The 13,764-nt window shown below is 36.8% G+C and overlaps 1 protein-coding gene across 2 annotated transcripts in view; it reads right to left on the reverse strand.

Moving 5' to 3' along the window:
* Positions 1 to 13,764, reverse strand: part of LOC131061447 (protein SUBSTANDARD STARCH GRAIN 4, chloroplastic) — a 277,450-nt gene that overhangs the window by 58,215 nt on the left and 205,471 nt on the right. For both annotated transcript variants that reach the window (XM_057995142.2, XM_057995140.2), the window contains 6 exons: positions 13,358 to 13,492; positions 6,685 to 7,509; positions 5,896 to 6,176; positions 5,421 to 5,665; positions 4,340 to 4,578; positions 4,060 to 4,251 (listed from right to left, as the gene is read on the reverse strand). In XM_057995142.2, coding sequence (XP_057851125.2) covers positions 4,060 to 4,251; positions 4,340 to 4,578; positions 5,421 to 5,665; positions 5,896 to 6,176; positions 6,685 to 7,509; positions 13,358 to 13,492 — 1,917 coding nt within the window. The remainder of the gene's footprint in view (positions 1 to 4,059; positions 4,252 to 4,339; positions 4,579 to 5,420; positions 5,666 to 5,895; positions 6,177 to 6,684; positions 7,510 to 13,357; positions 13,493 to 13,764) is intronic.

Consider the following 13,764-nt stretch of genomic DNA (forward strand, 5'->3'; position numbering starts at 1 on the left):
GTTAAAGGACACAAAACAATAATTTTACCAAATTGTAAAACAACAATTTATTTGCCAGACAATGCGGTTGAAGATCAAAGTCGTGATTCCATTTGGGACCATAAAATGAGCAAACAAATGGTGATAATAGGTTCTTTGACTAGTTAAGTAGTAGCAGCAGTAGTAAAATATTGAAGCCATGTAATTTGAGTAATGGGCTCCAATTGATTGTGTCATCTGACAAGAGTGAAAGCAAATTCTGATCACGCCAAAGTAGTTGAATGAAAGTAAAATTGTGATTGCGTCAAAATGGCAAATTAATTCACCCAACTTTAATGCGTACCATGCAAGGAGGAAAATGCACTGAAAAATAAGAAAAGATATAGAAAATAAACAGACCAAGAGCTATTACAATGATAAACCAAGATCCAATAGTAAACCATCCACAGTTCTTCAATATTTAAAGAACTATTGGTGGTATACTATCCAATTTTGCAATTGTGAATGATAAGCATTAACCAAACTTTTGAAACCAAATCTGAGTATTGAGTCAAACAATTATCTGCATTCTGAATATTTGACATTTCATCAATTGGAAATAAACTACAAGAAAAGAAAAATCACCTCGAAAATCCTAGAACAGAAGAATATTGCAACATAAGTTCGATGGTTGTACTTGTGGCCAAAGTATATTATGCAAACCTCAACATTGAAAGACGTTGTACATCCAAGTGGTTGATATATTTGTCGCAAAATAATCTCCCAGACACAAAGTGTTGTAAATATTGTTGTCATTGATGTCAAAAGAGAGGAGCAAATCAATGTCATCATATTGCCGTTGTCAAACATGTAACTTTTGGGGTTTAAAGGTGTGAAGGCCAGAGGCCACTGATCGCATATTTCAAGGTAATCATTAAGAATTTAAGACCACAAATGGGCCGAGCCTCTTTGAATGCAGTGCGAGAATAAATCTAAATAAAATGATGGCAGACTTCACCTAGCAGCACTGGAATCAATTTAATTAGAGATGGTTGACTTTCATGAAATTATTTGGGAATTAATTTCAATACAATAAGTTGGGCAACCTCCTTTATGGAAAGTTTAATTTGATATTATTTGGGACCCCATAAGAATGGCCAACCCCCTTAGTATGATCAACCATCTTGGGATATATAATTAATTATTAATTCTCTCATGTGGCCAACCTCCTTGGCAGGATCGCCTCTCTTGGGTGAAGAGGTATTAAAGTGGTATAACTGCAAGGTGAGTTAGGGGTAAAAAAGGCAAGCAAATAAAGAACTTCTTTCTGATTTAAAGCAGATTTGTAGCACATATTCAAGGACATTTATGGCAGATTTATAGCAGAATTTCAAGGAGATTTATAGTAGATTTAGAGCATACTTTCAAGGAGATTTATAGCAGATTTATTAGCAGATTTACAAGCAAACTTATAAACAGATTTTATGAAGAAGATTAACATGATTATCATGCTTCAAAGAAACAATAATCAAGAAGGCAAATGTTTTGTTCATTTGAGGTTGGTGTCTCCTACTAAGTTGGTTCTTAGTAGTGGGGATTGGTGTCTCCAATGGGCTGGTGCCTAAAAATATTGAAAGAGCATTTTATTTTGTGGTGGCTGGATTTGGCTAGTAGCTCCAAGTGGTCCTTCACCATGGTTTTTCCCTCAAAAGGTTTCCATAAAAATCTTGTATTCTTAATTGTGTGGATCTTGTGTGTTTGATGTTGCTATGGTTGTTAAGTTTTTAAATAAGTAAAAGATTGTCTTATACTAATTCACACCCCTTCCCCACCTACCCCCTACCCCCTCCTCCCTCCTCTTAGAATAAGTGTGTACTCATGACAAAGTTACAAGCCGAATCGGCTATATCAATTCCTTTAAAGCTCTCCACAAAAATCAATGGCTCATGAACAATGATTGCTTACATTTGAAAAGTATGAAATAGAAAATTAACAAGATTTTTCTTTTTCCAAACTACAATTGAGAGTTTGGTAGTCTAAAGGTAAATAGTACAATTGGGAATGGATCTAAAGATCTATCTAACATTTTAGGATGTGCAATATAATCTAGACTACCAATGGGTGTATAGAAAAGTGACATTGTTTAACATGATTTCAAACCACACCTCAAGGAGTGTCAATTAATTGGTACACTAATATCTTAGCCCTTCATAAAGCCACTTGGGAGAAACTTTAAAAAGGAATTCAACAATGAATTCAAACACCTATGAGATGACAAGAAGAATGTTGTGGAGATGTATAATACCCAACAGAGAAAACACAAGAATGTGCAAGCCTACAATAAGAGGCTCAAATTGGTCTCGATAAATGGTGGATCATTGAAGGATTGTGCAATAACCCTTCTAGGGCATTAGTTCAAATCCACATAGATTTTTTGTGATCACTCAAACTCCAATTCTTTTTTATCACCAAATTCTTGATCTAAGCAAAGGTAAAACCATATGGAGACTAGAATGAGGGCAGATGAATTACATTGAAAGATATTGGCAACTAGCTGACCAATTTACAATATGATAGGAGCTGAACAAGTGCATCATGACAGACATTTAAAGGCAGTACATCCACACTACTTAGGTCAACCACCACAGGGGCCTTCGCCCTAAGATGTCTTTCTACGCGGACCACTTCCTTGAGATGGAGGACGGGCTCATTGTTTGCCCTTCTTACTTATCGCACCATTTGTCCCATTCCCTCAAGATCCCCCTCGATTCCTTTCAGGTGGGTTCATACAAGCTTCGCACTGAGACTGATCACAAACTTGACAGAAAGGACAAGATCTACCAGTTATGCAGCATTGGAGAGACCGAGTCGGGCGAGCACTTCATATTTTGTTACCCTATCTATTACGAGATCCGTGGGAGATTCTACTACCTTTTCAGAAACACTCAGAATCTCTCCACCTTTTTCAAATTCGCAGATCAGAGGTGCCTTGCCCTTTATCTTCAAGAGGCCACCAGGCTTCGGGACAAATCTCTTCAACGTCAACCTCCTACGCACTCACACTCTTATTAGCTTATCACCTCCTTCACTAGGCTCCCTTCGGCTCGTGGTACTAAATGGCAGTTTGGTCCCCCTTCCAATCATTCTAGATCCATGAAGCCCCAAAGGAACTCTTTTCAGCATCGGCCTTCCTCTTCAGGACTTCTCAAAGGCGACGTGGAGCTCTTGCTCGTTCCACAAATTACCCTTTTGTTTGGGGGTTCTTCTCAGCGGCTCAGATTTCTTACAGAGGTTGGGATTTCCCTGTTGGATCCCTCCCCCCCCCCTTTTCAGGTTTTGTGGTTCTTTTTGTTTCCCACTGCTTCGGCTTTGTTATTCTTCGAGTACAGTTTGGTGCCCTCACTCTAGACTGGGCTCTTGTGTTCGTTTCAACAATCCCTTTGACCCGCTTTGTGGTCGTTTGTTGGACATGAATAAATTTATCTTATCTTATCTTATCTTATCTTTACAAACAGTTCTTTGTTTGTGTGTACTAGTAGCTTTCTTCTATGAAACCATTCTCTCCTACGCTTGTCCTACTTGACTTTCTTCACTTTAGCACTTTCTCCATGAGCACTCTTAGACTTTACATTGGTACTCCTACAATGGTCAATGATAATATTGTTGGCTGCTTCAATGCATCCCAAAAAAACCATACCTAAAGATTTTGGTTTCCTTCTTAATGTTTCAACGCCCTTATCCCTATTATTGCATTTCAGCTGTATTAACCACTCCCTTGCTCTTGGTAGCTATTTAGTACATCTACAATTCAACTAACAGTTTATTAGATAGTAGGGAAGAATAAAATATTTCATTTCATGGCATGCAACCTGATATCTGATTATGTTGAAAACCATAATTTGATCATATTCTTTTGAATACACTAAGTTAAGAGCCAATAGGTTAAGACTTTTCAACTTCATCTTGCAGTAGAGAACTCAAGAAACATGAAGTCAACATAACATAGATAAAAACAATAAATAAGATATGCAAAATACATCCACAAAGAATATTTCCACTAGTTTCTGTACTTCCCTCAGCATCCCATGAAAAAATACACACCTCATCCTGTGTAAGCACATCATGGTCTCCAGAACGTGGTGAAGTCACAACCAAGTTGTCTTGCCAGTTACTCGCACGACCTTGCACCTTGAGTTGCCAATCTGCTCCAACCAATGCCAGGTCTAAAGTTGGATCCAATCCCTGATCAGGTTCAAACTTTGCTCTATTGGGGTGATCTCTCTTGACTCTCACCTGAAGACAAAAGAAAATTAATGAACCTTGTTTTTCAAGTATAATTTGCATGTTTGTTAATTTCATAGACCTATAAAGAGATACTCACTTGAGTAGCAAGTAGAGTTACATCTCCATCTTCAAATGTAAGAGTTCCCTGAGGTTTGATCAATTTTGGATCAGCCAAGCCATTAAGCTCAAGTTCACCACTTACTGCAAAGTTCAGTATCAAAGGATAAACAATTCGCAGCTCTGGTCCAAGGTGAAGTTTGAGCCCTCTCAAGTGGATAGCCACCTGGGGCTTACTTATGCTTTGTTCATTTCCCCTGCTACTTTTTTCTTTTGTATCTGTGAACAGCTAACAGTCAAATTCCACTTCCAAAACCAATGTTGAAATGGATTTCTATCTCAAGACAGAAAGGAAAGTAAATATTAAACTTTTCTATCAATAGTGATCCAGTTTAAGATAGCAATAGATGAGTTGACAGAAAAGAAAAACGTAGGAAAACAATTAAAAGGAGAGAAAATTAGTGATTACATCCATCAAGGTTACAATATGAGTGAATTGATTGTAATCACCTTTCATGAATTTTCAAAATAAATGGCATCTTAAATAATCACCAAGCAATCCACAAGAGGAGTCAAAAAAATATAGGAATACTGTTTGATAATTGATTGTTTAAGATAATCAACAGAGAACATGCAAAAGCATACCATTTAATTATAAAAATACTGTTTGATTGTTTAAGGTTATCAACAGAGAACATGCAAATGCTTGCTGAAAAACCTACAAATGGAGTAGCAAGCAAAGTGGACTTGACTATAGGATAGACTCCATAGTTATGCACATTTGTGCCAGAGTAATTACAGAATGGGTGAACTCTTGGGAAGCTTCAATGCTTGCATGATCATGCATCACCTAGATCCAATAAGAGATTGATTCTTACAAACCACTACTGATAAAACATGAAATCATCAAGATTGAATCAATATTAATGCACTTGAATCCATACAAATGATATCACATTTATGGATTAACAAGTTTTAAAAGGATAAATAGTTGTCAAATCTGCAATGTTGATAACTAGCATGCAGAAGAATATCTCCCAAATTGGTGTTGATTTCACTTGTCAAATAAAAATGACGTATGGAAACAATAATTGCAAACATCAATGTTTTTTAAAACATACCTGGTTCCCTCACAGGTAAGGGAGAAGATTGTGTAGCATAAAAGCCAACAATATTTCTCGCAGCTTTCATTTGGCTACGACTGCTTGTTGACAGATTCTTATTGTTTGAAGCCAAACGAGCAATAGCAGCCCCTGTGCGCTTTTCTTGTGGCAAGTATGCTTCTCCACGACTAAATTTAATCATCCCAGAAACATCTGGCTCCAATATTGAACCTGTAACCTCTATTTGGCTATCCACCTGTCCACTGTGATCAACAAAATTGAATTAATTAGTTTTGTGCCTTCACATACTCTAGAGACTCTTCAACAGAGCCCAAGAAAAAATCTCTTCCTAAAGTAATTAAACTTTTAGCAGTAGCATCTAGATATAGAGAAATAAAAGGGTGCCCAGTTATAGAAAAAAACCTACTTGTGTTTTCATTAATAAAATAAAAGACTAACAAAAAGATGGCAATGAAGAGGCAATGTGCCACACCTGAATAAATTTTTGGCTCTTACTTCAAGATTCTCTGTCTTCATTTCAATCTTATCTCCGGAATATGTTTTGCTGCTTCTCAATGGCAGACTCCCATTGAATAACAAACGCCCCTTTCTTCCAACTCGTCCTTCCAAGCCATTAATGCATAGCTGATTGCTCTTAACATGAAATGTGCCTCCAAAATTTGAAAGTGGTGTGGGAAGCACTGGTGAAGAGACAGATGCCCTATGAAATGTTGCAGCTCCATCAAAAATTGGTTGATCCACAGTTCCCCGTACCTGCTTCAGCCAGTCACTGCATGTCAGTTTAACATCCATGCAGTGTAAAACATTTTCCAAGATACCAATAGGTTATACCCTTGTTGCCTTTGTCATTTGTTCCATCCAGAGCAAGGTTTATCATTTATCATATGAAAAACAGAAAATTTGTCTTCACAGAGTAATCAATCACATCTTCTGGATATTTAAGACCAGAAAAAGACTCCATCAAACAATAATGTCTTGAGAGTACTTTTTCGATTTGAAAACAATTAGAAACATCATAAAATTGGAACTACTTTTGTCTCATTGATGTTGACACCATATTACTGTTTCATGTTCCTTCGTTTTGGGCTTGCCTATTTCTCTCTTTGAGGAGGCATCAGAAGTTAAAAATACAACAATCAAACAACGAGTTATTATTTGCAAATCAAAAGTTTAAAAGAGAAACAGAACTGTGAAATAAGAACAAATCTCCATAGACTATGGGATATTCCATAAGTCATACTTTGAACAAAGAAAGACGCACCTGTAAGGTAATATCAGCATTTCCCTGAAGCCAATGGGCATAAGGAGACAGTGCCGTGATTAACATCATGCCACCATCTTTTACAGTTGCATCTACCTTCACTGCACCTGTTTCTCTTAGGTTCCAATCCAAACCTTTTAAATTTTCAGTTAGCTGAACTTCCCAGCCTTCTTCTCCTCTCTCTCTGCCAAATTTATTATCAACATCGATTCTATCAGTAATTTTTCCTTTATCCTGCATCCATCGCACAACCCACATTGGTCTGGCAGATTCTCTTTCAATATCCTCTTCCACTAGTGCATCGGTTCCCAAAGGAGCCATAGGAAGGCTTCCTATAACATGTACATGACCAGTATGGATTACTGGTTCAAAGTTTGCATCAAATACAAAGCGGTTTGTTGATGTGATAGAAGTAACCACCTCAGCACGCCTTAAGTCAACACCTCCGATAGCTCCATCTAAAAGTCTTACTTGTACATCACATTGTGGTTTTCCTGGGCTTCCTCTTAAATCTCCTTCCATATGTAAAATCCCTCTTATAGGTGTCAAAGGTGTCCATGAAGAAGGCACAGGATTCATACTTGAAGATTTGCAAACCTCCAATAGAGTTGGCACTAAACCAACAGGAAAATTTAAAACAGCAAAATGAAGATTAGGCCTTGGTCCCAATATGGTCCCATCTGCATGAAGAGTTGCTTTATCCCTTTGTATGAAGATTTTATCTAGGCGAAGACCATCATTATTACTGTAACTTCCAACTGAAAGAACCCTCTGTGTCTTATAAGTTCCCCACTCCCAATCTTCTCCATGGAAATCGAAATCTGCCTGCACATGTCCACACATTATACATCAACATTAAAGACAATCAGAATGCAAAGATACGTACTGATAAGTAATGTTCAACGCTCAAAATATTAGATATATATTTAAAAAGCCCACTCAGTATCCTGACACAACATTTATAAATACAATATGGATAAAATATTGATAAAAAGGAATTAAATAATAAAATTTTGGACAAATAATTCATGATGTGGCTCCAGAACCAACTGCAAGAGAAGGATGATCGTTTCTTGCAGCTACAAAATAACTACAAGAAATAGGGAAATTTATTAATGTTCTTAAACAATATCTCCAATTGCACGAGGCAAGCATTGCCAAGATGAGCAGTCCCAAGCCCTCGTATAAAAGGAAATCAAAATATTCAAGAGGTAGCTTCTAAGATAGAAATTATACAATTTGAGATTCTAATCCAACAAGAAATCAATAAAATTGTCATCTTCCCACCATTCCTGAATTCTTGCACTGAAGTTAAGGTGTTGCAGCTACATATTTTTTAATTTGAACAATAAGTGTCAATAATTTGCTGTGGCTGAATTTCATGCTGAAAAGGCCAACGATTTGAAACTGCAGAGTTTGAAACAGAAGCCGATATCTGACACCAATGATTGACACAATATTCTGAGATCAATAATCTATTAATATTTTCAGTAATGTACACACCGACTTTCCTTAGCATGTGCCAACTAAACTGACCATGAGAGATTTCATGTCTCTAAGCATATGGGGATCAACAAATCCTAGGAGGCCGTAACCCAATTTGAAGTTGAAGTAAGGATATCCCTTTTTTGATATGTTACAAAACAGATTCCCTCTTTTAAAGAAATGTAAAACATCAAGCAAGCTATTAAAAGGATTCACAATGCTTATTAGAAAGTCAATGCTAAAATGTCAAATACCTACTAGGTACATTCAAGAATAGCTAAAAGTGGCATAGTTTGATAATTAAATTATGGTATTGTGGTTCTTGACACCAAGGTTAAAACCCTGCTGGAGTGTTATTGCTGAGAATTTATGTTGGAGATGAGGTCCCCCCCTATGTTACCCCGAGTTTCCGGAACAGGGACAGCAGGTGACGGGGGTGCACATTTCTGGGACGGTGAAAATTTGCCAATTTTGGGGACGGCTAGGGGATGGCAAAGGGGACGGATATATAAAAATTTGCCAATTTGTGTTAAATTGAGAGTCAAAGTCAAATTGCTTAGAATTCATTGTCAAAATTCACTGTCAATATGCAGAATTTTTGGGAACGTCCCCTAGGAGTCCCCTTTCCCCAAGACAAGGATGCCTGAAAAAAAATCGACGATACAACCCCAAGTAATGTAGGGTCCCCCATTTGTGACCTCACTGGTTCATAGCTCCAAGTCAAAAGCATTTACCCCTCTCCAATAAAAAGTATATAGTAAGATTTTAATAATACCTAGGCAAACAACGACTTCAATGGAAGTTTCACTAAACATAAAAGACAGCGGCAACTTCATCTTTAGGTGCGGTCTGTTTGAAACACACAGCAGCAATCAATATGTATATATATGTATTTGTAATCAGTGAAAGCACATTCAGGAATATACCACAGCTACAGTATGTCGAGTTTATATTCAGACGACTCCTTAAGAGTGATGATCGTGGATGAAGAATGAGCAAGCACTTAGCATTGACTCTGTCCAACCAATAATGAAGCCTGATAATATTAAAATCGGGAGTAAATATTACTCACAATATCATGCCCTGTTTGCTGTTACGGTTGAAGGAAAATCGAGTTGGAGTTGACCATTGATTCATGAAAATAAAATAATATCTTTTCAAAATGATACGGCTCAATTAGTAAACAAACATAAAAAATACAGCGATCCTTTTTGAAGTAGTGATTTATTATGACAATAGCTGACTCATTTGATTCGATAGCCAACAAAAGATGGCCAACTTTACAAAGGCATCGACTTTGTTTGAAACAAAACTTTCAAACTGGTTTAAGTCGATGGAGTCGAATGCAGAAAAGAATCTTGATATAGGGATATCAGAATTGCACAGAAACCTCTTTTGCGACGGTAGTCTTTCATTATCAGATGAGGCTTCCATTAGATGCAAACTTGTACCGAATGAGAATTATATGACCCTAAGTTTACTGGATTGAGAGCATCAAGAATATAGTTTATGGTTGTACGAAGTGATTATGATTTATATTCGATATCCTATATTATGAAGAAATATTCCCTTGCGAATGATTGATAAGGGTGATTAATATTGCCATTGAAGTTGTTATAGTCAGAGTATGTCTCTAATACTGATTCAGAATTTTTGGTTGTATCCTCCAGCGATTGAAGTCTTTTAAGATAATGAAGGGAAGAACAGATTGATAGATTAATATAATAATGGCAATCATAAGTTATTGAGCAGCTATGAAGTTTATGATTAATATATCATGGTGAGATTCGGGACAGATATTTCCCAACTTAAACTTTTTCAACTTTAATCACAAATATATAACTTATCAACACCGTTGTGAGACCGGGCATTGGAAGAGGCCAAAAGAGGCTTGGCAAGAGAGAATTTGCACTTTTTGCAATTCTGGGAACGTGGAAACTGAACAACATTTTATTTTAGAATGTGATGCTTATAAGGACAGCAGGGACAAATTTGTTAATATTTTATCTGATTGCTCTTGGCATAGCCTATTCAGCGAGGAGTACATTAAGAAGTTGGGAGTGCTCATCGTCAACTTGCACAAGAAAAGAAATGAGTTACTGAAGTTGGTTTAATTTGGCAGGCTGTCCCATAGGCTATGTTTAGCCTCGTGTACATTAAAAATTATCTATCTCTATCTAAGTTACCGATTCGGGTATGGATACGGATATATATATATATATATATATATATATATATATATATATATATATATATATATATATATATTTATTTATTTATTTATTTTATATATATATATGTATATATGTATACAAATATTATATATATGTTCAAACATCAAAATTATATATATGTTTTGATGCATTTCATGCATCATAAGGGGCAAAATTAGGGTTTATATGTTAAAAAATATTGAAAAGGGTGTTTTTTTATTGTTTTTTGTGTTTTTATGACCCGTGGCCCCCATTTTTGGGAACCCACGAGCCTTCGTTCTCCTAGGTCTGCCCAGATTCTCCCAGGGTTCCTCCCGGGTCCTGCCCAGGTGGCTGGGTTCTCTGTAGGTCTTTCGTGGCAGGACCCACAGAGAACCCAGCCATCTGGGCAGGACCTGGGAGGAACCCAGGGAGAACTCAGGGAGAACCAGGACCGGGCAAGAACCAGGGCCCGGACCCAGCCCATTTTGCCAAGAACCGGTATCTTAGATCTCTATCTATCTATCTCTATCTATCTATGTATAATCAGCACTGCCTCCCCACCACCCCACCGCCATTGTCCCCCCGCCATCCCCAAACTTAGGCCCTGCAATATTTAAGAAACATTAAAGCTAATGCAACTCAAAGTTTCATATATATATGGAATGTCATACCCTGCTGCCCATGTCCTAGCAACATCACAGAACGTAGCTCTATGCACATACATGTGAATTCCATCATACCAAAAAAACAACAAACTTGGAAAAGTGAGATAAAGAACCTTTGTCAAAGTTAAATACATCAGTGGCAAAGAATGTCCTTTGTAATGTCCCACCCCTAATGGAACACAGAAATCTTAAACTGAGTAACCCTGCTTGTGAGTTTTAATTTATTAAACTAAGTTCTCCTGTTATTTGGTGGTCTTTTAGAACTAGACAAAAGTTGCAGAAGATGTGTTTTCTATGATTTGTTTTGAAGTTTTTGAAAGAGTGATAAATAATTTCTTTTATAACAATGGAGCAAACTGAAAACTAAATTGAAAATTATATTCAAGCTTGTCTTTGTATCATATTTCTATTGAAGATAAGTACATTAAGCACATGGATATGAGTGCTATTACAAAGCCAATGAAGTCTTAAAAACACTAACTACATACACGGTAGCTTGATGTAGATAAAGGAAACTTGAAAGGTAGCATACAACCAAGGTGCGCACTCAGAAAATGAGGTGCTTGCTCAGAGATCAGAAATATAATCCTTTCCTCTTCAAAACGCTAACATATGATGGTCTGCTGAAGGCAATAATGATGGAATATATAAACTGTACTTTCCCCTTGAGATGGGGTTTGTTGTGAGCTCCGAATCCTTGGATGGGACGGCTTGCTGATGGACTGATTTTTATGTCTTTAAATAACCTTTAGACTGATGCAACCTTCCAAAACTTGTCTGCTGTATTGGGATGATTGTGTGACAATAAGGAACTGGTGAGAAAGAAGTTTGTATTAGTATTGACCTTGCACAAGGAGAAGAGTGGGTTGGCTAGGCACACAAGCACCTCACTCAGCCAATCCACAAATAACTTCAAACTGCTGTTCCAAATGCCACTAAAGATTATTGTATGGTATTCAACATTTAGACAAAGTGTTGCTGGTGACAAACACGACAACTATGGTGCTGAAAACTGTATTTATTGAGCTCCCTCTACCCTGAAATGGTATGGCCACACAAACAAATAGGTGGCTTTAGATTTGCTACAACTTATCCAACTTTGATGCCCAAAGGAAACTTCTAAAAATTAAGCTTCTCCTCACACCCCTGGCTGGTCTCTCACAGCTGTAGATGTGCAAACAATGGAGGTTTCCCTCTCCAAAGTTCTCAAAACCCTAAGGCTGCCAAGCTCCTCAAAGGAGAGATGAAAAAGAAGTGATATCCAAAAACATGAATAGAAATGAGTTTCCAATGACCTTTAAATAACCTTTCCTCAAGTTGCCCTAATTAGGGTTGAAACCCTAACACTTCAATCAAATTTAATGAATTAAATAATAGTTACTTTATCCTCATGACAATTCTCCCACTTAGGACGTACACTTAATATTATATGCTTTCTCCACTTATACTAACCTTTTATCTCTCTCTTCCCCATTCACTCTCTCGCTAGGAATAGGTACATAGGAAAGGTGAAACTTAATATTATAAATATGTTTTAAGTGACCCAAGGAGAGATTACAGAGTAATATGCATCAAATTTATTATCTCTTTTAATTTGGTTTTTTTTGTCTCTCTCCTCAAGGATACCTTACTCTCTCTCTAGACTCGTGTATGCCTTTGAAGGAGATATTCTAGGGTTTAATGTAGTTTTAGACTGGCAACTTAGAGATACCAATACTGTCAACTGATTCCACCAATGTTTACTCTATAGCGCCCTCTGAAATAGGAGAAAATCACCAGTCCAATGTCCTCTGCCTGTCCTTATCAGTCTATGCGGACTTCGTTAATAGACTGAACTTGATATGTTGATTTTGGCTAAGAAGGGGACATTAGATCCTTCCACAAAGAATGAAACGAAATAGCATGATTCAATAGTAATGAAAGTTCAATTGCATAAAATTGAAGCACCAAACCTATGTATTTACCATAAGGACCACTTTGAAGTTGCTTTGAAAGCAAATAACTAGCATATAGGATTATTCAAAGCCATTGTGATGAGTCTTGACAAGCCTTATTCAGCAATGCAGCAAAAATAAATGCAGAAGTTAGTTTCTAAATATGATATGTCAAAAAAGTTGAAAGATAAAACGTGAGTTTCTAAGGTATCATTTCAAATATTAGAATAGAACATCATCATTAACTCTTGTACAGATTCCTTTCCATTTTTGCTGTCAACATTAATTGCGGACATTCAGTACAACTTTGCAGGGCCATTCTGAAACATTCAAACATAATGACTGAACAATGCTCAAATGCATGTAATCACATTAGAAAAGAAAAACATCTTACTGTAGTGTCTCCATTGCCACCTCCACTTGCATCGAAGTTTCCATGCCAACGGCCCTTTAATTCTGCTAACCCTGGAAGTGGTATTGCTTCGGGGGTTTCCTCATCAGTAGGAACACATTTATAGCCTTGAGCAGCCTGTACAATTACAAAAAGATCAGCACTCTCAAGCAAACAAACTAGATGAAACTCCTAAAAAATCCCAATAAACTACAATTTATCATGTAGAAACTTAGTATCTTTGTTTTCTGATTATTTCTAAAATTCTTCAGATAATAAAAATAGATAATATGCTACATGAAAAATACCCAGCACAAACTGTCTAACAACAGTATTAAAAGATAGGTCAGAAACTAAAGTCAACTTCCCTGAAACTAATATGATATTGTATATCACAACTATTAATCCAA

The sequence above is a fragment of the Cryptomeria japonica genome, chromosome 8 (genome assembly GCF_030272615.1).
Source record: "Cryptomeria japonica chromosome 8, Sugi_1.0, whole genome shotgun sequence".
NCBI classification, from domain to species: Eukaryota; Viridiplantae; Streptophyta; class Pinopsida; order Cupressales; family Cupressaceae; genus Cryptomeria; species Cryptomeria japonica.